Here is a 27,795-nt window from a genome sequence, read left to right as displayed (position 1 = left end):
AAAGTTCTTACTATTCCTATCATTTCACAATTACCTTCTCTATAGATTACCAGTTTACACCCCCTATAAACCCCATCCAGAATGGCCAACAGTCAGGAATTCTGGGAGTTGTAGTTCAAAAAGTCTGGTAGATACTGGTTTGCCATCTTCAGAGTGTGGGAATGTATTTCATATAAGAGGACTAGATCCCTGCCCCAAGGTGCTTACAATCTAAAATTAGGCACAGGTTAGACTGCAGGGGAGGAGAAGGGGAGCAGAGGCAGGGGGCAAACAGGAAGACTGTGTGCTTCTTTCCATTCCAAATCCTTTGACTTTATTTCACGAAGTGGTAGGAAATAGAAAGTGGGTGTGTTGAATGTTTGAAACACTGAAGAAGAATCTGAAAGGAGCAAGAGAAATAGCATCAGCCAGTGTTCCAGTAAGGCCTTTTAGGCAAGCAAGAGGGAAAGGAAAGCTCATTTGAAGTGTTACCAGCCTTTCTTCCCATAAAACTCCTGCGTGGTGCATTTCATGGATTCACTCCTGGCTGGAACCAAGGCTGTGTCACCAGATCATCACTAAAACAGGGAAAGCTTCACCTTCTGGACTTCTGCCTGACAGCATGCTATTAAAAGCATGGAGCAAAGTCTGTAGATATCTTATTTCTTTCATAGAAGATCTTTTCCTTCTCTACTTCGGAGCAACCTCTCAGTCAGATCAGGTATAGTTGGGCCTCCACATTCACAGGTGCACAGGACCACCATGAAAGTGGAAAACTGCTATTATTTCTGCTCTCTCTAGCCCCTGCTCCCACCCAAACTCACCAGCACCTCCTCTTTGGAGTAAGGAAATGCAGGAGAGATTTTTCTCTCTGCATGGGCAGGGCAGGAAGGCCCGCCTCTCTACCCTTTCACTTCTATGGTGATGCCTTGTAAACTCTTTAAAAATTATTTGTGAAAAAAATGCCTAGGTGCGGAGGAAATAAGGGGGCAGCCTCCCATAGCCCACTTGGGTTACAGGTGCGGTCACCTTTGCGGTCACCGGTCCAGGTGTTAAATGCTGATTGGCAACAGTTCTTATGACACTTTATGTTTAAACTTGAATTGGGCTGGACAGTCTTTGAAACAGAGGACTGCCCTGTGTAAAAGAAGACACATGGCCACCCTAGCACTGGGCGACATGCTGTTATTGTTTCTCCCCTCCCAGTGCACTAGTTTCCTGTGTGCCATTACCCTTTGCAGGGCCTGGGGGTATATTTGGCTCCTTGCCTTTTGCCTTTGGCTCTGTCCCATCACTGAAAAGCAGCTTGCTGAGAGCTTCTCTGGGGCTGAACTGGACACTCAACCTGAGAAAGGGTCCCCACTCCTGATTTAGGATATTGGCCATGTCAGAATCCCAGAATCTCAATTTGAGAAGAGGGAATAAAACTCGGGCTCGTGGGAAAGACCAAGCGTCCAGACCATCTGAGGCTTTATTGTTTTACCCCCAAGGTTCCCGTGGTACTCAGGATAATGCATGCATTGCCGGGCAGGCAGAGCTGAACTCTGCTGCAAAGCTTCAATACCATTGCAGGGCATTTATAGGTACACAGGTACAGGGCAATTGATGACAGAATGCAGAGATTACAATAAGATTCTGAGGTCATCACATACAGAACAGATAAAGAAATGTCAGTCAATCACACTGCAACAATGAGATCACAATATTTCTAATTGTCTGTATTGACACTTTAGTTGAGTAACTTGAACCCATCTCCAGTTCTGCTCAGACAGGCAAATTCAAGCTACTAGAAACTATTCATGATAAGCTCAGACCCTTATCTGGACTCTAAACATTCTGCATGATCAGGGCACATGAAGCCCTCTGGGCTATCAAAAGACTATTGTAAACTGAATTCCAACAATGACTATTTACAATGTATATTTGGGCTAAAATGGCCTACTGTAGCCTACAGCTAAAGGTGAGAGAAAGGAGCAGGGGGGGGGATGCCATTTTAAACAGTGACAGCTTGGTTTTGAGAAGGAAGACAGGATTTGATCCCACAATGCAACAGCACACAGAAGTAAAGTTTTTCTGACAGGATTTATCCAAATTTTCCCAACACAAGGAAGGCTGGGCTGGAAGGCTGGAGACCAGACTGGGGTGCATCACCGATCGCCTGGTCCCTGGCCCTGCCCAGTCGCCAGCGGGACCCAGACCGACCGCTGCCCCCGTCGCTTGGTGGGCAAAGTCAGCAGCGGCCAAGTAGTGCTTCATCCCCTCCAAGAGGGAAAAAAAGAGGAAACAGACATGAGTTGTTCAGAGTTCCCCTTTTGCAGGAACAGGAAGAATCTATTCTTAGCATTCATGGGGGGCAGGAGGATTCGCACACCCCCCGGGACCTGAAACTGCCATCACTAGCAAAGCAGGGCCAGCCCTCGGATGTTCAGCTTTGCGCACCAACCAGGTCCAGTGCCCCAAATCTTGCTGGGCAAGAAGCAAAGAGACTGGTCGTGTGAAAGAAGGAATTGATCCCACAATGCAAAGGCACGCAGGAGTAATACTTTTCAGACAGGATTTATCCAAATTTTCCCGACAGCTACAAACAGGGCAATTTCCTCTGTGAAAAACGGGCTGATACCTCCCCGCCACCATGCGGCCTGCAAAGCTGCCGCGCAGTTGTGCACGGGGCCTCAGGACTGCAGGCGGCTTGTCTGCTTGTCTGCAGCCACTGCTGCTTCTGCTTTTTCTGTCCCACTGCACGAGCAGATCCGGTTTCCCCTAACTCAGCACTGCAGCGCTCCGTTCCCATAGATCATCTTTGGTGCAGATGGGAGGTGACAAAGTGACCCGGGCTTGAATTTCACTTGTCCTCTCACTCAGGGTGGCACTGATGGGAAATCAACTTGCTTCTCCACTTTTTTATTTATTTAGTTAGTTCATTTATTTAATTTCTGTATTCTACGAGTATTCTACGAGTATTCTACTGTACTGCCCAATAGATGGAGCTCTCTAGTTGGTAAACAGTAGTAAATATGATCAATATGGACTAAAAGAACAATAAGACATTATAAAATTAAACAATTTAAACCTCATTTTTACAACTAAGCAGTTCAGCTAGTCCATACTGCTAGACCTGCTGAAAAACAGTGGCAATGCAAAGATAAATGGCTCAGCAAGAGGGCGATTTTAACCTGGCACTAACAAGATTGTAACAAGATTTTGGCACCTGGCCGGCCTTGGTATGGAGATCGTTCTATAATGTGGGGGCCACCACAGAGAAGGCCCTCCTCCTTTTTGCCAGCAGCCAAGTCTCCCTTGGGAGGAGGCGTTTGGAAGACGGCCTCAGATGTGAAGCGAAGCGTCCAGGTACATTTGCAGTTGGAAGAGGCATTCTATCCCGTACTGGGATCCCAAACCATGTAGGTTTTACAGGTTACAACCAGCAGCATGAATTAGGTTTGGAAGCCTACAGGCAGCCGGTGCAAGCTGGACAGGAGTTATATATTCGGGCCATCTGATCCCTGTTATCAGTCTGGCTGTCACATTTTGCACAGGCTGCCGCTTCCAAACAGTCTTCAAGGGCAGTCCCACGTACAGCACATTGCAGTAATCTGGCTTGGAGGTTACCCAAAGAGTAGACTCCTGAAACCAAAGCTGGTAGAATAGCACACCCCACGCCACTGAGGCCACCTGAACAAGGGTGCAGTGAAGGGGGCCCTCAGGGGGCGGGGGTCAGAGCACCCCCACTTATTCTGGAGGGGGCCTTCAGGGGGGTTACTGGATCCCTGAAGCTAGGGTCACTGTCTGTCTCCCACCACCTCTAAAGAGACTTAATTTTGCTGGCCAGCAGATACCACTGTGCTGGAGTCCTGAATATAAAGGGTTAAGAACAGGCCCTCACGCCCCTTAAGATCTGCAGGAGAAGCCCTGCCCTGGAACCCTCTCTAAGAGAGTAAAAAGGTCATCAACTCAGAGTAGGGCCTTCTCTGCTGTGGCACCCAGCCTCTGGAATGTACTTCCCAGAGAGGTATGCCTGGCACCGAGCTTATACTCTTTTCAGCGCCAGGTCAAAACCTTTTTATTTGAACGGTATTTTAAAATCAACAACTTTTAACGTTCAGTCGCTCTTGTTCTGTTTTGTGATTTACTGTTTTGTCTTCTATATTATTCTGTTTAATTTCTTTATTAGAAATTGTTGTGGTTTTAATTCTTTTAAACATCATAAACTGTCCTGAGATTTTTATAGAATAGAACGGCATATAAAAGCTTTTAATAAATAAATAAATAAATAAATAAATAAATAAATAAATAAGAAAGAAAGAAAGAAAGAAAGAAAGAAAGAAAGAAAGAAAGAAAGAAAGAAAGAAAGGGGGCCATTTTTAACAGTTCCCAGCAGATCTTGGGAACTCCCTACCCGGTGAGGCCTGCCAGGCACGCTCACAGGATCTCTGTGACACCTTCTCTCATGCTCAGCCTCTGCTCTTCACCAACATGGGGTCGCCTGGCCCGTGCTGCTCCCAGAACTACCTCCCTGCATTCACCCCACACACTCAGAACACTTTTGTGCCACTTTAAACAGCCACTACTTCCCCAAAGGATCCTGGGGACCCGAGTTTGTCAAGGCGACTGAGTCTGGTTAGTGGGCACCTATTCCTCACACAAAGGGGCTGCAGGTGGCGCAGTGGTTTAAACCGTTGTGCCGCTGAGCTGGTTGATCAAAAGGTCACCGGTTCGAATCTGCACAACGGGGTGAGTTCCCGTTGCTCCGTCCCAGCTCCCGCCAACCTTGCAGTTCGAAAGCATGCAAATGCAAGTAGATTAAAAGGTACCACTTCGGTGGGCAGGTAACAGCGTTCTGTGCACTTTGGTGTGTAGTCATGCCGGCCACACAACCAGGGAGACTGTCTGTGGACAAGCGCTGGCTCCCTCGGCTAGGAAACGGAGATGAGCACCGCCCTCTAGAGCCAGGCATGACTGGACTTAATGTCAAGGGGAAACCTTTATCTTTTTTACCTTTTATTCCTCACACAGAGAGGTACAATTTCCAGAGTTCCTGGGGGAAAGGGAGAGACCAATAAACCATTCTTGGGCTTGTGAGGCAAACAGGTGTTTTCTAGCAACTCTTTGCCCTGGAATTATTTGGGAGAATTAATGCCTAAAGCGGAATAATAGTATTGTAACCAAAGTTTCTGGAGAAAAAGTATTGTAACTGGAATCAATGAGAAAAATTAGCCATGATGTCTGATAGCCTTAAATTTCTCTTACTTCAATTAGGCTCCTTTACGCATGATTCAGTGTGGATCCAGTGAGAGCACAATAAAAGATTACTGGATATTTTGAGAAACTGGAATCCATAAACTCTGGACTTACGGATCCCCCACACATTTATTTACTTATACAGCTTAGACAGCTTATGTACATATGCACACACAAAGTCAGTGGTTGCAGAGGCCACAGAAAATTGAAATTAAAAGAAACCAAAGCACGACTGGCACTCCAGACTTCTGCTTTTGAGAGAATATAACTGCATCGGTTTCTGTAAATGTGGATAATTAGTGCCTGAGTTTCCTTTCCCCCTCTTGCCTCCCTGTCCCCTTCCCCTTGAATGCCATGTTTTTAGAAAGTAAGCCTATGGGTAGGAAGTGCCTCATTAATTCCACACAAGGAATTAATACGGCACTTTATGGCTGGAGAGCAAGGTATGAAAGTAATTTTAAAAACCAATCATGCTTATTCATCAGTTGCATCATCTTGGAAACAGGTGCAGCTTGGGGCGTGGCTTCGATGGGGCGTGGCTCTGGCTATCAGAAGGGACCTCCACTTGTAAATTTGGCACTGCACCTGAGCCTCTGGCCACCAAGATGGCTCAAAGAGCGACCCCAAGAGCCTAAGGAGCACCGAGGAATCTGCCTCACACTGAGTCGGGCCAGCCGTCCACTCCAAGCGGAAAGCCGCGCCTTGCAGGCGTTCAGGAAGGGGTCTTTCCTAGTTCCCAGTCTGAAACTGGGACTTTCTGCAAGCAACGCAGAACCCTCTACCACTGAGTTACAGCCACTTTTTTAATGCGAGCAGCTGCCTTTTAAAACCGGTCACAATCTTGACTTTAAAGGGCCGGCGAAACAAATGAACCGCCTGCTACCTTTTCTGGCCCAGCCTAGCCGATCGCAGGAGCTCGGGCTTTGCCCTGCCCTGATTTGATTCAGAAACGCCGCATCCTGAGCTTTTGCTGCCCCCTGCTGGTCTCCTCCCATCCTAACGGTCCCGGAAGAGTTCTCCTGGATCCCAAAAGCGGCTCGCCCGAGCCCCGCGTGCGCTATTTCAGGCACTTCAGTTCCCGAAGTTGAGCTCCGCGCCTGCCTGGCCCGGCGGCCGCTGCTTGCCCGCTTCCTTTGCCATGGGGGCCACCCGATGGGGAATCTGCTCTGCAGGGAAGATCGCTCACGATTTCCTGGTCGCCCTGAAGACTTTGCCACCCGAGGAGCACCAGGTAGCGGGGGGGCGGGGGGGAGTTCGCGGGGGTGAGGGGCTGAGAGTTGGGGCTGCCCCTTGTGAACGGAGCTTGGGCTCAGTGTCTTTTTTCTTGTCGCTTCGAATTATATCACTTCTCGTAACAGAAAGAAAAGCACTTTACTTCCCAAAGAAGAACCAGTGGAGAGCAATTAACATCAACTGATCGGACTCCCCTAGCTTTTTATGCAAAGTCGTCAAATACAGAAGTTGCCCCTGATTGCAGAATTGTGCAATTTCTTGAACTACTATATTTAAAAAAAAAACCTTACATTACATTATTAGATACCCAAACTTCTACCTCCCCCTTCTCTATTCGTTACTCAGTGTTAATATCCTGTTTTGAAGGAATCACTCCTTCTAGGCCTTCTTTATTGCACGTTGCTTTCATGCTGGGCTGAGTGTATTTTGCTGCATTCTATTAATTTGACTGCATTTTTTCTTTCAGAATTGTATATGTTGCCCTGAGAGCTTCAGCTGTGGCATATATAAAATATATGAGGAGCATTCCAAAAAGTTATTCCCCACTTGAAGTCCAAAATGATACAAAGCAGATTTCTGGCACTTCAGCCTGCTGCATCCTCCCCAAGCGGGGGCCCTTCATCTGTGGATTACCACCCCATCATCCCCAGCCAGAATAGCCAGAGGAGGGCACCACAGTGGGAAGGGCTTGTCTACCGTCTCATTCACTGCATGCATATTATTGAACAGATTTTAACAAATTCCATCTGTAATGGGATATGCCTTCACAAACTGGTTTACAGCTACAATAACAAAATACAACAACTTTCCACATTATGATTGAAATAGTGTAAAATATCAGTGTTTGACATGTTTACACTGTTACATTGTTTATAATGTTACACTGTTTACACTGTTTACACTTCTGCTTTTTGAAACGGTGTTTAAAAAAGCAGAAGAATGTTTGCAAAAGCAGAATTTCATAAAATATTGACATGTAGAGCAGAATTTGAATGTCCTTAAGGACTGCCTAAAAAGCAATGTAAGGGGGGGGGGAGTTCTCCACTGGTGTGGGGCTACCACATAAAAGGCCGTGTCTGGTATTTGCCTCGCTAACAACTCTTGCAGACAAACCAGAGAGAAGAACCTCAAATATTGAGTTTTAGCCCAAGGCAAGTACTTAAAAATGCAGGTACTCATGTAGGTTGAGTTGGTCCCAAAGCATTTAGAGCAGGGGTGGGCAAGTGTGGGAAGTCTGGAGGCCTCTTTTGTCCCCCAGGATCCTCCTCCTATTGGCCACATTTGGTGTGGAAGCTACACAATATGCAGGGCACCCCCTTTAAAAAATCAGCAGCACTAACAGAGTTATATTTAGCTTGCAAACCAGCTCAATTTGACTCTCTTAATGCATTGTAGTGCTAAAAACGCCAAAAGACTTTGTTCCCGAAACGCTTTTTCAGACCAGACGGGGGGTCGCAGGGGCCACATGCAGCCTATGGACGCTGCAGTACCTTTCTGCTTTAAATGCAGCCGAGTTTAGCATCACCTTAAACTAATCCCAGAAACAATCCTGCAGCAATGTGACCTTTGCAGAACAGATGATCTGAACACTGAACTGAACTGCACAGGTAAAGTTTCCAGACTGTCTCTAAGGGCAGCCCCACGCAGATCATGTCGTAGTACTCTAGCCTGGACATAACGTGCGTCACTAAGGTGGGAGCAGGCAAGAATGCAGAGGCCGGCAGAACCTGTGCACTCGTTTTTCCTCTCCTCCAGGTGGTGGCGATTGCTTCTCGTGATCTCAGCCGGGCTCAGGAATACGCCAGGCGGCACGGCATTGCCAAGGCTTATGGCTCTTATACGGAACTGGCAGAGGATCCCAGTGTGGGTGAGTTGGGTACCTTTCCCCTAAAACCCAAGACCTGCTTCCTCTGTGCATCTAAACGTGCATCCTAGTTTAGTCAGTGCAGCGTAGGGCCACAAGGATGGTGGCCGGTTTGCAGGGGATGGGGTATGAGGCGAGACTGAGGGAACTGGGTCTCTTCAGCCTGGAGAAGAGGAGACTCAGAGGGGATCTGTTGGCGACATACAGGTATGTGAGGGGATGTCACACGGAGATGGGTAGAGACCTGTTCTCCCCTGCAGAGGAGGGCAGAAAGCGCTCCAACAGAGCGAAGCTCAGGGAGCCAAGGTTTCATTTGGATGCCAGGAAGCACTTCCTGACAGTCAGGACCCCGAGGGTGTGGAATGGGCTTCCACGGAAGGTGGTTGAGGCCCCATCGGTGCGGGTGTTCAAGGATAGGCTGGACATCCACATGGTGGGCATGTTGTGAGCAGAGCCGGCTGGAGCTGGGGTTCAGACTAGATGGCCCGGGAGGCCCCTTCTGACTCGTTCTGTTTCTATGTTTGCACCCAAGCCTAGCGGACTGAATGCTACCCTGTTCTAGGAGGGACGGGAGCAGGCCTACCTCCTCTCTTTTTAGTACGGAGCGTGAAAAAGTTTATTGTTTCAAACCACAGGCAATTGCAATACATCAGCAACAATAAATCAATGAAAACATAACCCGCTAGGGTATATAAGCAATGCTAAAACAATGAAAAATACATATACCTGTATACATGCTTACAGAAAAGGCTCATCCAGCCAAGTCAATTTACACACATCAACCATTGCAGGAAAGAGTTGGAACTGACTGGGCGGCCCCTGAGAGCCAGAAGTGCCTCCCCCACGAAGATGAGCCCCGCCCTCATACTGCACCCCTTGGTTATACAGGGAGAATGATTATGCAATTGCTATAATCATTAATTAATTAATTATAATTATGATGATGATTACTATAATAATGACAGGGGCACCAGTTAACACGCATTTGACACAGAACAAGCACAGATGCCATCTTGCATCAGACAAACGGCGAGACATAACAGACCCAGGCTGTGTTCACACCCAACTGTCAGGAATTTTAATTTTAATGGTTTTAACTTCACAGTCACTTTTTGGTTTTAATTTTGTTTTGATTTTTTTTTCATTTGTGAATTGTTATTGGTTTTATGTGTATAATTATTGTTCACTTGTTATCTGTTTTTGATTTTTGTAAGATGCCCTGAGACGCTTTTGCGTATAGGGAGGGGTATAAATATTTTAAATAAATAACTCTAAGCCATGCTGTGTGGAAACCACGTGGAATGGAATCCAACATCCTGGGTTCACACATTCACGGGGTTTCTATGTGTGCATGGTTTCCATGCTTCTCCATCTTCCCTTCAAATGGTGGCATGTATCCCATCAGCCCCTGTACCTAAAAATCAATCCCAGGGTGCACTGCTCCTGCCAACCTCACCTGCCTCTTCCTCATTGGCCTGGGCATGGCCTCAGCAAGCTGCTTTTTTCTGGTTTTTCCCCCTGTTTCTTGCTGCCCACTCGGCTCGCCTGACTAGCACAGTGGCCGCAGAGGAACACGGCGGGAAGGCTTCCCTGTGCTGCCCTCCTCGGCCCCAGTGTGCAAGCACACCTACCTCTCCCCCCCTCCATGTGCCCACGCTCTCCCATGCGCAGGACTTGCAGCGCTGCCAGGGGCTGCCTCCCCTTGCGCCCAGACGCACAGAGGGCACCATGCTAGGGAGAGCGGCAGTGCCTCCTGCCTGGAAGACTTTCCTGCGGGGGCCCATGTGGGCAGGAGCCCGAGAAAGCTTTCCAGCTGGCCGCAAGGGATGTGGTGGTCCTGCAGCTGTGCCGGGGTGGCGGGCAGAGGGGGAGACGGGGGCTTCTCAGGGCAATTGCCCAGTGGCAATGCCCTCACACTGCTCAGGGTGCTCCTCCTGAGCCGTTTTCAAGCTCTGCTCCAGCAAACCGGCATTCGTTTCACACCCTGTTAGTGTCGTGCAGTCTGCTCACAAAGGAGCTCCTTGCAAGGACTGACAAAGCCCCGGAGGAGCCGCTGCCTCTCTAGCATCGGTCCATCCAGCTCTTTGACAACGGTGGCGATTTTGCATGGCTAAAACCAAGGTTTTATGCCTGCTTGAAATGGAATAGAGTGAGAGCGTAGCATCAGGAATCCTGAGCTCCTTTCCCCCCATTCCCTGCCCACGTCAAACAAGGAGCACTCCGTCTCTCTCTTCCAGATGTAGTGCACATAGGAGTGATTAATCCGTACCACCTTTCAACCGCCCTCCTCTTCATCCGGGCTGGGAAGAACGTGCTCTGCGAGAAGCCGCTGGGCATGAACGGTGCTGAGGTGGACACGATGGTGCAGGCAGCTCGGGAGAAGAAGGTCTTCTTCATGGAGGTACGCGGCCAGGGGCCAGAGTCGGCCCAGGGCTGTGGCACCCTCTCCAGGGCCGTGGCTCCGACGTCAGTGTTAGCGCCAGAACTGGACTGCATACAGATTCTGTTGTACAGGAATCTGCCCCTGTTCTTCTCCACTCCAAATCTTTCTTAATTCCAGCAGTCTAATTTAGGAAGGTTTTTGTTTTTGCTGTTGGGGGGTTGCTGGAAACCCTTTCGCCTGCCTGCTGCCATCAAAATATGTCTGTGGGAAACATTGCCTGTTCTTAAGGCTATTCAAAAAGGCAAAGGATTGGTTTTTGCCCCATTATCCAATAATATGCCTCTCCCTATTTTTTGCTTACTGTCCAGCTGGAAGGAGTCTTTTTGTTAATGCTAAATCTTGCTTTCCACCTGGTGGCATTTTAGCTGGACCTAATAAAGGTATTGCACCAGTTCGGCTTCTGATTTTATCCCCTAGTGGACAAACATAGATCCCTGCGGCATTTTTATTCCAGGGCTTGTGGTCCCGGTTTTTCCCTGCTTCCGAGAAGATCCGTTCGATACTCAGCCAGGGCTCTATTGGAGAGGTGATGTTACTTCATGCTGAATTTGGGAGCCCACAGCTTGCAATCCCCAGATGTGTGGAGAAGGAGCTGGGAGGCGGTGGTCTTCTGGATATCGGCTGCTACTGCGTCCAGTTAGCCTGCATGGTCTTCAACGGAGAGAAGCCAGAGTCCATCCTGGCCTCTGGATTCTTGCATGATACAGGTTAGCATTCTGTTAATCCTGGGGTTGATTTTTGCTTGAAACAGAAGTAAGGGGATTTGAAATGTGCACACCAAGAAAGCCAAATGCAGAGAAGAAAAGAAATGACTTGGTTTGTTGGGCAGAGGGAAGGGCAAAGCTCTCCCTTGACGGGTCTAAGAAACCTTGATGCTTGCGTCAGAAAGGTAAAACAGTAACCTGCTATGATTAAGCACTTCACACTATCCTACCGAATGCACAAATAAGGAATCAAATGTGTTTGCATAACAGATTAAAGAAAAGTAATTTATTCTTGTGGTTTTGCACTCGGAGAGAGGCATTTGTGGGATTTCTGTCTCGGATGCCAAAAGCACGTGGATGCGATGCACCTGGACAGGGGGAGAGGCCCGCCCTGGGTTCCTCTGCTGTACCTGACCGCTAAGGGACTCACATATTTTGTATCCTGGCCATGACTGTGTCACTAGTTGGGCTGTGCGAGGAAGTCACTTCGGGTGGAAGCTCTACCGGATTCCCTGGTTTGGCTGCCTGGACTCTGCTCCGCTGCGCAGTGGCCCAGAATACGAGCTCGAAGAATTTTCCCAAACATTGGCAGTGTGCAGGCGCAGCAGCCGTGCCTGTGATGCACAAAGACCACGAAGAAGAAAGTCGGCCACCAGCAACTGCAGCTGGAAAGGTTGCCAGTTGTGCAGCTGGGGGTCCACAAATGCTCACAGACTTCTTCTGGGCTTGGTTCCCTCCCTTAGAGAGAGAGGAGTGCGCTGTAGCTGGAGGCTTGTGTTCAGTTCTGGGCCCCTCGTTACAAGAGGGATACAGCAAGGTTGGAACCAGTGCAGTGAAGGGCCACTAGGATGGTGGCTGGCTTGCAGGGTAAGCCATATGAGGAGGGACTGAAGGAGCTGGGTCTCTTCAGCCTTGAGAGGAGGAGACTCAGAGGGGACCTGTTAGCCACATACAGGTATGTGAGGGGGTACCACACAGAGGTGGGTCATGACCTTTTTTCCCCCTGCAGTGGAGGGGAGCATGCATTCCAATGAAGCAAAGCTCAGGGAACCAAGATTTAGGGTGGATGCCAGAAAGTTCTTCCTGTCGGTTAGGACCCCTAGGGGATGGAATGGGCTTCCACAGCAGGCAGTTGTAGCTCCAACAGTGAGGACGTTTAAGGATAGGCTGGACATGCACATGGTGGGCATGTCATGAGTGGAGCCGGCTGGACCTGGGGGTCAGACTAGATGACCCAGGTGACCCCTTCTGACTCACTCTGCTTCTATGAGCCCTGGAGGAAGTCTGACAGGTGGGTGTGAGCCATATTCTGGAGAGGCTGGGCACATCCCTCGTCCTGAGCAGCAAACTCTTGCAGTAAGGCAAGGCAGGGCTATTGAAGCACTTTCAGCCCTGGGGCAAATTCCATGGGGGGGGAAGCTTTGCGGGGGCTGCCCTTCAGTGCTGGACAGGACCAGAGGCCCCAGCGGTGGGCCCAAACCTACCAGCATGTTTTTCTCCAAAGCTCTTACTGGCAGCAACAAAGATTTGGGAGAAACTGCACAAAGGCCCAGAAAAGGGGAAAGGGGGTGGCCGCCTGGGAAGGGCCTGACCGAGAATCTAGATGAGGGCCTGAATCAAAGAAATGTTTATATTTTTTATTTATTTTATATTGTTAATTTTAATTTTATATTGTTATTTTTGTATTTTATTGTGTTGTAAGCCGCCCCGAGGCTTCGGCAAGGGGTGGCATAGAAATGTTCTAATAAATAAATAAATAAATAAATAAATAAATAAATAAAATAAGACACCCCGAGTTGTAGGAGCGCCCTACTTCGGGAGACCCACAGAATTCTTCCTCTAAAGACCCACAGAATTCTTCTTTTGGCACACCACAGGACTTGCTTTTTAATTTAGTGGTGCTTCTGTTTTGTTCTCCGGTCCTGTTGTGAGCTTAGCCTTTCTGTTACATCGTGGTTTTCCTGTCTGACTCTGCTTGTGCCGTCAGAGTGGAGGAAAAGTGGTGGCCAGCAATGTGACTGGGGTTTTCCCTTTCCTCAGGGGTGGACAAAACAGCCTCGATCATCCTGAACTATTCGGGTGACCGCCAGGCTGTCCTCACCTGCACTATGACTGCCAGGATGCCCAATCGAGCAAGTATTAACGGCGTCAAGGGCGTCATTGAGGTAATTCCTGGGTTTAGCACTAAGGGCTTGGCATGGGGTGGGGAGCCTCTTTCAGGATCAGGGCCTGAGCAGCCCTGCAAGCGCCTGCAGAACCAACCAGGGACGTCTTTGCAGGCGCTTGCAGGGCACAGCTGGGGGCCCTGGAGACCAGCGCAAGGGGCCTCCCTGCACGGCTGCTCTTCGCCACAACATCACACGCCGTCCTTGGGACTCCCGTCTGCCCTGGCATCACCTTGGCTGAACTCTGCTTTCTGCTTCCAGTCTGACGCAGGTTCCCAGGCACCTGCCCCCATCCTCCCTCACATTGCCTCGCTCTCGAATGTGACTATCTTTGTGGAACTTGGCCTTTGGACTGTGCCGTTAGACGGTGATCTAACGATCTAATGATGCCAGTGTTCCAGCCTTAGTCGCCTGCTGCCCACACCCCTAACCTTATTTAAATAAAAAATTTCAACCTAACCTTACACTCTCAACCCAAGAGCGATGCTCCATTCCAGATAAGCTGCTGTGGGCTGCTGTGAGGTTCTGAGGCCGCACCAGGGCTCCCTCTTCTGGCCAGAGGCCAGAATAGCAGGCATGGTGGTGGCAGGACCGGGCCCACAGTCAATCGCAGCCGCCTGGGATGTGACGAGCGCCACCTGGGAGCCCTGAGGGAAGAGCTTACCTGCCAGCTGCCTTCTGGTTGTGTGTGAGGCAAAGGGTCAACTCCTCCTCACTAATAAATATGTTTAGCTGGAAGGACTTACTGTCTTAAAGCAAACAAGCCTTAAGAGAGGTATTTCAGCCTTTTGAATGAGAGGAAACACTGGGGAGCCTGGACCCCTGGAGAACCCAGAAGGTCAGACCAGGACCTCAGGCAGAGGTTCCCCATCCCTGGCTTAGGGAGCTTTGGCTGCATCGGTACCCAGGAACGGAGGCAGCCCTAGCCAATCATCCTACACAGGAGCCTTTAGGTCTTGACTAGGGCTTGGTTCACACAGTGCAGAAAACAATCCGGTGTGGTTTCCCTGGAGTGTGTTTTTTTTTTTTTTGCCTAGATGTGCCTGACAGTCAAATAAGTGGTTTCTATATTAGTGTAGTTTCTACCCTCCTTGATCAGTCCTCTCCTGCTGCTGGCACATATCCCATTAGCCACCACACCTGAAATTCAATCCCATGCTCCTGCACTCACTGCCCTTTCTAGGGGGCTCTGTGGTGGCTGCATACCAGGACCATGGAAACCATGATGTCAGGTTCACATGGCCAGGGAAACCATGGTGAAACATGGAAACCGTAGAACAGAGTGTGGTTTCTTACCATGCTTTCTAAAAACAACATACCATGCTGAAATACCACCACAGGGTTCAGGCAACGCAACAACCCATCCTGTACAAGAAACCATCAGTGGCTGGTCACGTCACGTGAACCCACCCTAGGTGTCATGGTTCAAACCCATCTGTATGAGAAAGGATTTTCTTGGACAAAGCAAGTAGAAGGTAGAGAAATAAGACAGCACTTTTGTCCATGGTCTTTCTATGAAGGCAGTTGTGGTTAGAGGCAATCTGAGGGTTGAGCTCTGTTTCTCACACCCGTATCCCCAGTCCTCTGACCTGTTGCAGTTTTATCTGCCCTCATATAGGGTTTCTTTTCTTTCCCTTCCCTTCAGATTCCATCCCCTTTCTGGTGCCCAACGGAGCTGGTGGTCAATGGGCAGAAGGTGGAGTTCCCCCTGCCGACGCCGTCTCAACAGCTGTACTTCACCAACAGCGCCGGCCTGCGCTACGAAGCGGAACACGTCCGGCAGTGTCTTCTCAAAGGTACCAGTTCGGGACTGGAAGCTCCGCAAAGCTCTCCTCTGGCTCCCAGGGGCCTCAGGGGGCGGCTGCGCACGAGCCTTTGTCAGTGCATCGGCCGGCACTGTTCCGTGTGTGTGTGCACATGGGTGCATTGCAGCGAAACGGCAGCCCTGAGGAGCGCTGCAGCGGGTTACATTCACCGAAAGCCATACGCTTGTTTTAGCGTTCAACATGGGCGTGAGCAACTGTCCGATCCAAGCATCATTTTCGTCCCATGCTGCCTGCTTCCCACCCCGTGCGTTGTTCTCAGGGGAGTGGTGGAATTTCTTTGATTCTTTAAACCTTGAGTAGCCCACCCACATTCCCTGGAAGCGATAGCGAGTGGATTGTGTTCCATCACAGTCCTTCTTAGCGTAGCCCTTTATTTCTGACTTTTACTCCTTCATGGGAGGGGCCATTGGGGGCTGCGTGCATCTCTCCCACTTTAAGGTGTTTCTGTTTGTTTTCGGGTGCAATCGTAAGCATGTTTAGAGAGAGAAAAAGCCACAACTCCCAGTTGGCCGAGGATAAGCTGAGAGTTGTCAGATGTTTTTCTGTCTAAACATTCATGGGATTGTGTCCTTAAACAGTGTAAAAGAAAATACTTTCTGGGGAAGCATTTAGATCTTACCCATGTAAGACAATATCGTGCCAGATTTTTCTTGGAAACATACATGGGGTTATTGACAGTTCAGTCAGATCAGGCTGTTTTGTGTGAGTGTGGAAGATGTAGGCAGCTGAGTGGAAGGACAGCAACAGAAATAACTTGCAGTTCAAAGTAAAATCCACTTCTCTGCTCCCTTCACTCCCCTCTCCTCCCCATCTGTTTCGCATCTGAAGCGACCACACTCCTTGAGAGTCTCCCCCAGTAACCAGCCACGCTCACTCTGCTGTTTCCTCCAACTTCTCTCTGCCACCACCGGTGTCGCTTCTGCCCTGCCACTGTTTCCCAACGCCAGTCCTGAGCCCCTCCTGCCGTGCTGAATTATTGCAAGCTTGTGGAATGCACCAAGCAGCAGGCACGGTTGGGCACTTGACAGGGGTCCTTCACCCTGCATGGGCCCACTGCAAGTGCTCCTGGGAGCTGCCCCTCCTCTCCTCTCCACTGCCACAGCCTCGGCCCCCTCTTTTCTCTCCCTTTGGTAAGTAGTGATCATGGAGAGGGGGGTGTTTTTCTCTGCCTGCCAAGCGGGTTGGAGCAATGAGAGAAAGAGGGCAGGGGAGGAGGGGCCAGAGCAGCTACTGAAGATGGTGGTGAGGAAGCAAAGAAGCGGACTCCCTGGGGATCCTTCCCAAGCCCCTCAGAGCCCAGTCCTGGCACAGATTTGAATGCGTTTCAAAGTATTCGGCCAATGACGCAGCAGCTCTGAGCAGCCGGATCTCTGGCTTTGAGCACCGCTAGGCAAATGCCCCCCTTTTGGCACCCCATTGCAACCTGCCTTCCTCTCTCCCCGTCCTCCTCAGGCTTGAAGGAAAGCCCCGTCCTGACGCACGCGGACAGCAAGCTGGTCAATTCCATCCTAGAGGAAGCCCGCCGGCAGGTGGGGGCGCTCTACCCTCAAGACAAAGCCTGAGGCCTTCCTGGGTCTCCATGCTGGAATCTCGGGGTTCTTCGTCCGCCCCAGCTTTGCTGCATCCAGCTACGGGGGGCAGGGTGGGAGGGAGGGTGCGGGAAGAAGACTGTGTGACCAATAAAACAGCTTGAGCAAGCTCTGCCTCTGAGCTCTGCAGTGAGGTGGTGTCGGTGTGGGGTGCGTGTGCGTGTGCTGTGGAGGGGCAGGAATAGCGCAGAGCATGGGAGACCTGGGACAGTGGAGCGGCTGCGAGGAGCGGCTTTGCCCTTCGAGAGTCCAGGCGGCTTGTGGGCCCCCAAATATCTGCAGCACTGCCTCTCTCTGTACCGCAATACATTACATACTCACTTGTGATGCCCCCGTCATGGATATCCTCCGGGTGAAGCTGCGACTGGGGCCAGTGCTGCCATTGTTCCAGGATCCGTTTGAAATCTCCTCCCCGAGGACACTGGGGCACTGAGTGTCCTCAGCTGTGGAAAACCCTCTGTGCAGAGGCGTGCAACCAGTGCCAATATCGTGCCAATTTCAGTGCCAGCCAAAACCTATTTGGTCATCCTGGTACCTGAATCGGCTGCTTCTGTTCCATTGTGTTTGCCTCCTCCTTTGCCCTGGAAATGATGACGTGGCTTTAGAGAGGGAGAGAATCCACAAGCAGAGCCAGCCTTTGGGATGGTCACAGGAGCCCTCGGCACCAGTCTAAGCGAGCTCCGAGCCAAAACCCTCAGCTCTGTACTTCATTATTGTGCTGCCAACAGCAGTTTCCCTGAACTGGCTGCCTTGTGGACGTCTTGGATTACAACTCCTAGCATTCCTGACCACTCGGCCTGGTGGCTGGAGCTGATGGGAGCTGAAGTTTACAACATCTGGATGGCAGCAGACTGGGGAAGGCCGGTCTCTGGGAGAGAAAGGAGGGTTTTTAAAAATTCGTTTCCTAATTGTGCTCACCTTGCTGCCTTTGTCACGGCAGTTGTGCACCAGGTTGATGCTTCCGTGAAGCTCTTCACTGTAACTCCTCTGTCTCTTGGTCATTCAATGCTAAGTCAGATCCCATCACAATATATAGATGAAGTTGGGATTTTCCTGCACAACATGCAAACCTGGTCAAGGCAGTGGAGTTTGATCACTATTTCGTGGTCAGGGAGTCTGTCAAAAGCCTCTTAGGAGTCCAGCTAAAGAACTATTTGCTGATTGTTTCCAAACTATTCAGAACACACTACAGAACCCATTGTCTGCAGTGCTATTTAGCTTTCTTGGAGGCTCTGAAGGAAAGGATCTAAATTAGGCATTTCTCCGACACCTGAGGAAGTGAGAACAAAGACTGGCAAGGCTAGAACGGGTACCCAGGGACAATTCAGGAAAGACCCGAAAAGGAAAGGAGGGAACACCACAATGGTCATGTACCGTTCCAAGTTAAAACCTCATGAAGATAACTTTAATTATCTACCACACATGGACAAGGATGCTTCCCCCACAGGCTGTGGGTCGTCAGCCCTGTGCTTGCTTCCCAACAGCCCCCTAACAGCTACACACAAGCAACAACAAGCCATATAGCAAGGATACAAACATGGGTACCGGACACTGCAAGAAACCCAGATGCCACCTCTGGAAACAGCTGCAGAGCCTAATGTTGGTAGCCACAATTCACTCATTATCCAATGCACCCCATCAGCGATGCCCTCCCTGTGCACCAGAAGAAACTGAGCAGTTGGTATGGGGTAAAAAAACCCCCCACAGACACAAATCTGAGATCAGAAATGGCAAGATCCAAATATCAGGAGCAGACGGTCATGAACCCCCCCGCCCCCCATGGGAGCAAAGGAACTTGCAAAGGGGAGAGAGAGGGAGAGACTACAGGTACAGAGCTAGGGTTCATCAACAGATTTAACTATATCCCATAATGATCACACTGCCCTGTGTCAATGGGCTTACCTTGTACAAAGATGTTTATGTAACCCGCAGTGACTGTACTGGGAACAATGGTTAATAACAATGAACATCATTGTCTGTACTTTCTGTGTTTAATTTCTCCCTGCAATTCTCTTCCCCACCCAGCCGTGCTACTGTACGTACTGTACAAAAACCCGAAGCTCCCCATAATACTCAGTGCATCTGATGGACACAGACCTCAGCCAGGCCAGCTTCCCCCAGAATAAATGGGGTTGTCTTTACGGGGCCGCAAGTCTCGCCGTCACTGTTGCTGCCACAGACTAATGCGGCTGCGTGACTGAGACAGGGACCCTCTCAGCTTTGGAGGGGTTATTTCCTTTCCCAGGGAGCCACAGACATTGCCCCGAGAGCGTTCTCTGTTCTCCTCTGCCATGGGACCCCTTTGCTGGGGGATCTGCTCCGCTGGGAAAATCAGCCATGATTTCCTGGTGGCTCTGAAGACGCTGCCACCAGAAGAACACAAGGTAGTGTGTGGCGGGCGTGAGAAAGGGCTGATGGCCGGTGGAGAGAAGTCCCTAAGGAACTGGGCAGGCTCTGTGCAATCGCAGGGTGATTCCCTCAAGCAGCTTCTGCAGCTGCCCAAAGGGAGTGCACATAAAGTCTTAGAGAGCCGGGTCAAGAGGGATCTTGGGTTGGAGGGGTGATGATGCTGAGAGGTCCGGAAGCCAAGGTAAAACGCCAGAGAGGGAGCGCCGCTGAAAAGGTTCCATCGCGGAGGTAAGGAAGCAAGATCTGTTGTGCAGTCTTAGCATGTCGGCATGAGGCATTCATTGTGCACTTGTGGTTCCTCACAATATTGACACCCTTCGGGGAAAGAAAGGAAAGCAAAGGCAAGGAAAGCGGGTGGAAAGGAGCCGGTCCCCTGCCCTGCGTATAGTGAGTGGAGCCAACTGCTCCTCTTGGCAGGCATCCCGGGGTCAGCGGGATGGGGATCCGGGAGGGGAAGGGACCTCGGGACGGAGGAGATGGGAGTTCCTGGAGACCAGGCAGAGGCTCAGGCCTTTGAAGTACCCTCAAGGTCGCTGGCCACAGGCTCCCAGGCCAACCAGGGCAGTGGGAATGCTTTGGGAGGGATGGGAAGGGTTAAAGGAGCGGAGGACAAGGAGCCTTTGCCTCGCCCATGGCCCCAGTTCCTGCCTCCATGGCGAGGCGTCAGGAGAGGGGGCCCAGCCACCCAGTGAGAGGCTTGTGCTGCCCCCGCCGGCTGCCCCTTCAAAAGCCAGAGCAGGTGAAGTCCCAGGGCTATTGAAAGGAAAGGGTTGGTGGGGAGTCCCTTGGTTGTGTTCCACAGACATTCTTGGCGTGCACAGAGGCATGGCTTCCAGCTTCCTAGAGGGCTTTTAGAGCTACCTTGTCTTACAGCTGCAAAGTGCCGAGAAAGATCTGCTCGCAAAGAGACTGCCTGGTGCTTTGGAGCCTAACAGGTGAAGAGCCAAGCTCACGGCACTGCGGGCGGAAGTACCCATGGTCAGGCCACCACCGTCATCACAGCCCATAAAACTCCATGAACCAGGCAGAGCAACCTGCACAATCAAAAGCCGTGTGCAGAAGCATCCATCATGCTGCAGTGGGGGGATGAAACTTCATTGTCGAAATTCTCCCTCCTAGCCCCCACCCCCAGATCTTCAAGCTCAATGCCTCTCCCTTTCCACAGATCCTGGCCTGCTTCCATATAGCCTAAAGTGCCTGGTCCTGCGTAATCTTGCAAGTTAAGCAGGGTCTGGACTGGGTGAAATTGGGATGGGAGACTTAAGTGCTGTGAACTCCCATAGAACTTCAGCTGTAGGCAATATTAATAATTCTGGAATCAGAGAATGTGGATCTTCAGGGGGAGGGAAATTATATTAGTAGCTTTGTACAGGTAGAGCTGGGATGACACAGGAATTAACTGACTCTCTCCCCACCCTACCCCGACTTGCCAGGTGGTGGCGATTGCTTCTCGTGATCTTGACCGGGCTCAGGAATATGCACAAACCCACAGCATCCCCAGGGCCTATGGGTCTTATGAAGAACTAGCGGAGGATCCAGATGTTGGTGAGCAGACTTCCTCAAAACCGTGGGCACCTTGGTATGGAAGAAGTGGACGAGGAGACATGGTTCCTCCTCTCTTCTAACACTGGAACTCAAAGGGGTCATTTACTGAAGCTGATTGGTGGGAGATTCAGGGTGAAAAGAGGAAGGACTTCTTCAAACAGCACATGGTTAAACGGCAGAACTCACACCGACACAACGTAGTGATGGCCACCAATTTAGATGGCTTTAAGGACAGATTCATGGAGGCAGAGGCTATCAATGCTACTAGTCCTTATGCTCCTAACCTGGAAGGTACATGCGGCCATTGACTTTTCCCCCTCCATGGGAGATATTGAGCCTCTTTCAGCCTGAGGTTCAATATCATTTTAGAGACACTCCCAGACGCAAGCAGAGCTGAATGCAAAATGCAGGCACATTTCTGTTTAAAGCTATGGATGCCTGTAATGAAATGCATTAGGAGAAGCGTTTCAGTCTTTGGAATGGGGGTGAAAAAGACACACATGCCAGGAAAGCACCGGGGGGTGCCGGGGGGGGGGGGGGGGGGGGCACAGCCGAGGAACCCAGAAAGCCAGACTGGGACCCCAGCCAAGCCATGAAAGACACAAGAAGGAAGGACACGCCCCTGGAGTCGCCACTTTCCTTTCTCACAGTTCAGTTGCTTCTTCACAACTTGGCAGGTGTCCTTCCACTTGGGAGCTTGCCCTACAAGTTGCCTTGCTTCTTACAGACGTGGCCTATGTCGGGGTGATACCCCCATATCACCTGCCAGCCGCCCTCCTCTTCATCCGGGCTGGGAAGAACGTGCTCTGTGAGAAGCCCCTGGGCATGAATGCCACCGAGGTGGAAATGATGGTGCAGGCCGCTCGGGAGAAGAAGGTCTTCCTCATGGAGGTGAGAGGCCGGGGCACTGGGGCTGGTCCCACCATTCTGTGGCCCCACATCAACTGCGCATGAGCCCAAGGTGTGTCGCTGCATCAGAAACCCATCCCTGCGCTCTGGGGTAAAACAATTGTGCCTCCGCGATGCCAGCAATGCTGTGTTCTGCTCTCGGCACCCAGCATCCCTGAGAGATGCAGACAAAGGCCAGCCAAGGAGCTGCCTTGCTGAGTTTGGCCAAGGTTGTTCCAATCTAGCACTGACCCAGCAAATCTCCGTGAGACGTTTCCAGGCGTATATGATGGTGACATTCCTTCTGTGGATATTGTTCCCAGTTTGTAGCACCCACCTGAATTTGATCCTTGAATTAGTATTGCTACTTTTTAAAAAATGACCCTACCCCTGTGCCTTTAAAGCAGGAGCACAGAATGGCTTTCAGCCCAAAAGCTGAATTCCTTTCTGGAGAAGCTCTCAGGCAGCAGAGGTGGGTGGGGCCAAAGAGAAGGGGTGGGGCCAAAATGCCAGTATATTGTAACATACAGTTCTCACAGCCATGATCTGAGCTTTAGAACAGGCATTTCAACTTTTAGAACAGGGGAAAACCAGCGCACCAAATTCCATGCCATGGTAAGGGGCACTATATTTCTATTAAAATTATTTTTTCAAGATTTGCATCTATATGTACCATTGGACATTTTGAAATGCTTTGCAGATCATTGCCCTGACTTTTGGTGAAGCATTTCCACTAAAAAAAATGGCACGTCATAAAAAGCCATCCTTCTGGCTCAAGCCATCCTGAGGAGAAAAGACGGGGAGGGAAAAGGTATGAAGCAGACGGCTAACAGCTTCCTCTCATCTCAGGCTCTCTGGACCCGTTTCTTCCCTGCTTCAGAGAAGATGTGCAGCCTGCTCAGGGAAAGGACGGTTGGAGAGCCACTGATGCTTTGTGCTGAAATCGGGCTCCCGCCAAGCACCCCGTGGGGCATGCAGAAAGCGCTCGGGGGAGGCGCCTTGCTGAGCCTCGGCATCTACTGCGTCCAGCTGGCCTGCGTCGTCTTCGACAGAGAGAAGCCGAACTCCATTGTGGCCTCTGGAGTCTTGTCTGAGACAGGTTAGCACCTGGTTCACTGCGCTGCACCAGAACGATTTGGGCTGGCGGACTTGGGTCCAGCAGCGGCGAGGCAGAGGCAGGGCTGAGAGAGATGGAGCGGTTTTTGATCAGCGTGTCATCTGCCACCCCTCTCGGCTCCTCCGTTCCCTCTGATCCTAAGTTGCAACCCTCATAGCAGCTGGATGGGACGAGCAAACAAATTTTCTCAGCAAGGAAATAGGGCTGAGAGCATCCCAGTGGCAGCACAATTGACTTTGTGGGTTGGTTGGGCTTGAAAGAACGACGGATGGACCTTTAAAAAGATCTGCTCCTGCTGAAGATGCAAACTGCTAGGACTGGTTGCAGATGCTGATCAATGCTGCTGAGTACAGTTTTGGATTCTCATTGGGGTTGCTGCTGTGATGAGAGGCTTCACTTTAAATTTACCATGATGCTGGAGAAGAGAGTGTGATGGGTCACCCAGAATGCCCACACACCCTAATCATGCCGCTAGCCCTCAGTGCAGTAGACGATGCTGTCCCATTGGCAGTCTTGAAGGAAAATAGAATTGCCTGTCTAGGAAGCTTCTGTTCCTAGAAAGCTGCATCCTTTGTCTCAGACAGCAAATTTTCCCTTGTCCTGCAGCACTCATGACTTTTTGTAGTTTGTTCCACCCCAAATATGGTATCTTCAAATAAAATGTAGGTGGTATCTTGCTGCAAACCACAGCGAACGACCAGTGGCCACGTGTCTAGTTTGTAAATTTCCCAATACAAACACTTTAAAATATGAACTGTTTTAACATAAATGGCTGGCTTCAGCTACAAATGGGAGTATGGTATAATACCATTTCTATACAGAGCCAGAACTAACCAAGAACAAGCCAGACCTCAAAGGATTTATGGATATCAGTGTGGCTTGATCAGTTGGGGTTTTTTCTTCTTTTTTTACACAGTTGCTATTTGCTAGGGATATTCATCTTAGAAGCAGCCTTGACCATTGCTGTGTAGCTAGCGATGCTAAAATCTCTTTGATCGTTGCTACATCACATCAAATACATGGTAAAAGTGCTGCATGTCTGTCCTGCAGAAAAGCTGTTGTGCCCAGTGCATTTCTGCCTGCAGATCTGCCTGTACCGGGCATGGAGCTCGCTAAAAAGGGAAGGCTCTTGGGCAGCTCAGCGGCTGCAGTTCAGTAAGCTGGCTGCAGACAAGGACTTGGATGTCTGTTTCCACCCCCAGGAGTGGACAAAGTTGCTTCAGTAATCCTGAACTATTCAGGTCAACGCCAAGCTGTCTTCATGTACACCCGGATGGCCAAAATGCCCAATCGGGCCAGCATTACTGGCACCAAAGGAATCATTGAGGTAAGTTCTCAAGGGGGTGGGAGTGGGGGGGGAGATGCTCAGCGTGGTTTTCCTAGAGAAAAAGGGTGAGCAAAATGTTCAACTTCCATGCTAGGGCCCAGTACTGTGTAGGCACCATTTTCCACTTATTGATTGTATTTATATCCTGCCTTTTTCCTTCCAAGGAACTCAAGGCAGCTTCCATAATTCTCCTCCTCCCCTCAATGCTACATTTACAAAAACAATTCTGTGAGGCAGGTTTGGACTGAGAGTCTGCGACTGGTCCAAAGTCACCCAGAGAGCTCTATGGCAGTGCAGGGCCCAGAACCCAGATCTCCCTCTGGGTGAGCTCCATCATTCTGTTCGGTTTAGGCCAGCAGCACTGGCCCTTTTTAGAATAGAAAAAAAGCTGCACAAAAGCTGGGAAGCCACCCAGCAGATCTCATGAGTGGGGAAAGGGCTGCAGCCAGGGGGAATGGCCTTATGGAGAACCCATAGGGTTGGATTTGTGCCTGGCCTGATTTAAGCCACACTTCTCACCATCGTGCTGTTTTTCAAATCCACAGATTCCAGACCCTTTCTATTCCCCACTGCGGTTGGTTGTCAATGGGCAAAAGGAAGACTTCCCCCTTCCTACTGCTCCCCAAAAACTGCACTATCCCACCAGCGCTGCCCTATCCTACGAAGCACAGCATGTCAGACAGTGTATTCTTCAGGGTAAATGTCTCAGGAACTGCTGGGGGTAGGGCTGAGGAACAGGTGATGGAAACAGAGTGCTCTGCGGGGGCAACCTTGTGTGTGGCAGCTTTCTCATAACCCCTCTTTTCTCCTCTTATCTCCATCTCCCTCAGGCCTGAAGGAGAGCCCCATCGTGTCTCATGTGGACAGTGAGCTGGTCCACTCTATTTTGGATGAAATCCGGAGGCAGCTGGGGGTGACCTATCCTCAGGATCACGCCTGACCCATCCAGTGCTTGGATCTCATGGCCATGGCTCTATTGCATGGGTCGGGGTTACAGTTTTCTTCATTAGAAAATGCAATCCTAGGGAGGCAGGGTTTGCTAATAAAGATTTTGCAGACACTGATGGCAAGTTTTGAAATACGTGGCTGATTTCCTTAACAAGACTTTTTTCTTCTGTTTGTGGTTTGTGTTTTTGCTCCTGCTCTCCAATGTTTTAAAAATGATCTGTAAAATAAAGAAAAACTGACATCTAGTATGTGTTTTATTTCCGTTTCTCATTTTGAAATGGCAAAAGGACATTGAAGGAGTGGAAAGCTGGGACTGGGACTTATCAGGTGATTCCCACACACCCCAAAGAAAATAGGAAAAGAGGGAAGAAGACATAGTTAAACATCCTTACTGTAGGGGTGACCACAGCAAATTCAAAGTGAAATTGTTATGGAAAATGGAAGGGGTTGAGGAAGCAGCAATAGCAGTGAGTCATAGTATGGATGTGGGTGTTTGGTGGCGACCCAGAACGGGCAGTGAAGGTAACAGCAGATCTATGAACCTGGCTTCAAGAAAAAGACCATATGGTGGCATGAAACATGTAGAGAAGCAAAAAATCTGAAATACAGTGGTACCGTGGCTCATGGACACCTCAGTTCACAATCAAATTGGGTCATGAACAGAAATTTCAGGAAAAAAATTGCCACAGGTCGCGAACTCTGCATCGGGTGGCAATCGTGCCTTCCCTGCACAGGCGCGATCATGTGTGTGTGGGGGGGAATGGAAGTGTTTGTGCTGGGAGGGAGATGGTTGCGATTGTGCCCGTGTTTCCTGCCTGAGCACGCCTGCACCTCCTCCCCTCTGCGTGCCTGCACCCGCCTCCCTGCTGCACACCCATGACCGTGCCCATCTCTCCCCCCCTGCACAATCACTGGGGGGGGGGGGTGGAGATGGCCGCAATCTTTGTTGTTCTTTGTCACTTTGCTTCAAATTTTTGTGAGTAAAAAAAATAGTTGCAGAACGGATTAACCTTATTTACATTGACTCTTATGGGGAAATTTGACTTGGCTAACAACCAATCTGGGTCATGACCAGAGTCCTGGAACAGATTAAGTTCATCACCCAACGTACCACTGTAACTGAACTGTACCGTACTATTCTTCGGTAGGAAGACAGGGCAGCTTACATGATCCTCCTTCCCACTGTATTCTCCTCCCGGCAGTTCTGTAAGGTAGGTTAGGCTGAGAGTCAATGACTGGCCCCAAGTCACCCAGTGAGTTTCGTGAATGAGTGGGAAGCAGAGCCCAGGTTCCCAGCTCAATGCTCTGACTCCTGCTACAACCAGTGGTTCTAATTAGCCCACGATTGCAACATGTGCCTCAATGTTATCTTTATTTTGAATGGTATAAATACACATTCGCGAATGTCCTTAATCTGTATTTTTTCCATTTGGCCAGTTTTGCGCCAGGGAACAGAAAACATTGCCTTAAGTCCAGGGTTTTCAGCGTCACTTCCATGACACTTTAAAGAACAAAGCCACGGTGAGATCTGTCTAAAACTGTTCTTTAAACCGGTTTTTCAAACGAGCAAGCCCACTAACGGAGAGATCCCCTACATGTCTCCTTAAACACGAGCCTCAATGAATGGAGTTGGGCTTACTCCCAAGTAAAGCAGACAGAATCGTGCCTTCGAGACCGGGCAGTGCTGTCCTGCAGAACTTTATTCCTGCCCAGTTGCACGTGCGAGCAACCAGACACCGTTCGCGGAGACTTTCTATAAAAGCGGCCAATGGGGACTCCAACGCTCCCCCCGCCCGCGAAGGTAAGGGCACGGCCCGCAGCGGAGGCGACTGGCTACGTCATTTCCGCCCTCAGAGAGCCGCTCGGTGTCAGCCGCTTCGTGAACTTAGAAGATGTCTACGTTTCCAGTACTTCCATATGAAAATATTTAAAAAACAAAAGGTGATTTATTTAATCTCTACTACAGCAAACGTAAACATTTTTGCTACACGGCCCGAATCAATCCTTTCTGTATAACTTGGTTTCAAAGGGGACGAGCGCTTCCACCATAGAGAGGAAAAAGCAGGTAGAGCGTCACTACCACGCTTTGAGGCAAGCCCGGTCCCTGAAGGCGGCGCCGCCAGCGCTTTACTATCTTTACCGGAAGTTCGCACTTTACGTTCCATTCGGCTTTCTGGCGTGTTTTACGTCTTTTCCTAACATCACTTCCGCCCCTGCGCTTCTTTGGCCTTTCCCAAGCCGGCTGGAGAAGGTAACCCCGTGGCGTGCGCTGGGCGGAGCCTCTTTCCCGTGCGACCGCCGAGAAGCTGCCATGGCGGAGCCCAAGGTGCGGAGAGCTGGAGAGGGACTTTGGGGGGGTAATCGCGGGTTAGCGGGAACGCAGGCGGCTGTGGAGACTGGGGAGGGATTACGCTTCCCATCTTCCTCACCCCTTCCCTGAGGATAGCTGATCTTTGTAGCTGGGGGGATCACGTGGAGCCAAGCCGGCCCGGCCTGGCCTGGTGTGGAGGCGTGTGGAGC

At 50.2% G+C, this 27,795-nt stretch overlaps 3 protein-coding genes across 3 annotated transcripts in view; all 3 read left to right on the top strand.

Annotated features, from left to right (window-relative positions):
* Positions 1-1,960: 1,960 nt before the first annotated feature.
* Positions 1,961-27,795, top strand: part of RPL13A (ribosomal protein L13a) — a 33,550-nt gene continuing 7,715 nt past the window's right edge. Inside the window, exons 1-3 of the mRNA XM_044447926.1 lie at positions 1,961-1,971; positions 3,590-3,595; positions 27,555-27,601. Of these exons, the coding sequence (XP_044303861.1) occupies positions 1,965-1,971; positions 3,590-3,595; positions 27,555-27,601 (60 nt within the window). The 5' untranslated portion in view covers positions 1,961-1,964. The remainder of the gene's footprint in view (positions 1,972-3,589; positions 3,596-27,554; positions 27,602-27,795) is intronic.
* Positions 6,347-17,079, top strand: LOC123032205 (trans-1,2-dihydrobenzene-1,2-diol dehydrogenase-like). The gene is made up of 7 exons (XM_044447924.1): positions 6,347-6,448; positions 8,206-8,317; positions 10,552-10,715; positions 11,212-11,464; positions 13,502-13,626; positions 15,272-15,422; positions 16,905-17,079. The coding sequence occupies exons 1-7, from the start codon at positions 6,356-6,358 to the stop codon at positions 17,012-17,014; spliced, it is 1,008 nt and encodes a 335-aa protein (XP_044303859.1). The 5' UTR covers positions 6,347-6,355; the 3' UTR covers positions 17,015-17,079.
* Positions 19,333-25,267, top strand: LOC123032207 (trans-1,2-dihydrobenzene-1,2-diol dehydrogenase-like). Its single transcript, XM_044447925.1, has 7 exons — positions 19,333-19,425; positions 20,884-20,995; positions 21,723-21,886; positions 22,733-22,982; positions 24,203-24,327; positions 24,873-25,023; positions 25,158-25,267. The coding sequence occupies exons 1-7, from the start codon at positions 19,333-19,335 to the stop codon at positions 25,265-25,267; spliced, it is 1,005 nt and encodes a 334-aa protein (XP_044303860.1).

This window comes from Varanus komodoensis, unplaced genomic scaffold, assembly GCF_004798865.1.
Source record: "Varanus komodoensis strain SLA01 unplaced genomic scaffold, ASM479886v1 scaffold53, whole genome shotgun sequence".
In the NCBI taxonomy this organism is placed as follows: Eukaryota; Metazoa; Chordata; class Lepidosauria; order Squamata; family Varanidae; genus Varanus; species Varanus komodoensis.
This window is presented reverse-complemented; position numbering and strand designations above follow the sequence as displayed.

Coding starts and splice junctions, on each gene's coding strand:
- LOC123032205 (XM_044447924.1), top strand. CDS start 6,356: ATGGGGGCCACCCGATGGGGAATCTGCTCTGCAGGGAAGATCGCTCAC. Junction 6,449..8,205: donor TGCCACCCGAGGAGCACCAG/GTAGCGGGGGGG, acceptor CCTCTCCTCCAG/GTGGTGGCGATTGCTTCTCG. Junction 15,423..16,904: donor CCGGCAGTGTCTTCTCAAAG/GTACCAGTTCGG, acceptor CGTCCTCCTCAG/GCTTGAAGGAAAGCCCCGTC.
- LOC123032207 (XM_044447925.1), top strand. CDS start 19,333: ATGGGACCCCTTTGCTGGGGGATCTGCTCCGCTGGGAAAATCAGCCAT. Junction 22,983..24,202: donor TGGAGTCTTGTCTGAGACAG/GTTAGCACCTGG, acceptor TTCCACCCCCAG/GAGTGGACAAAGTTGCTTCA. Junction 25,024..25,157: donor CAGACAGTGTATTCTTCAGG/GTAAATGTCTCA, acceptor CATCTCCCTCAG/GCCTGAAGGAGAGCCCCATC.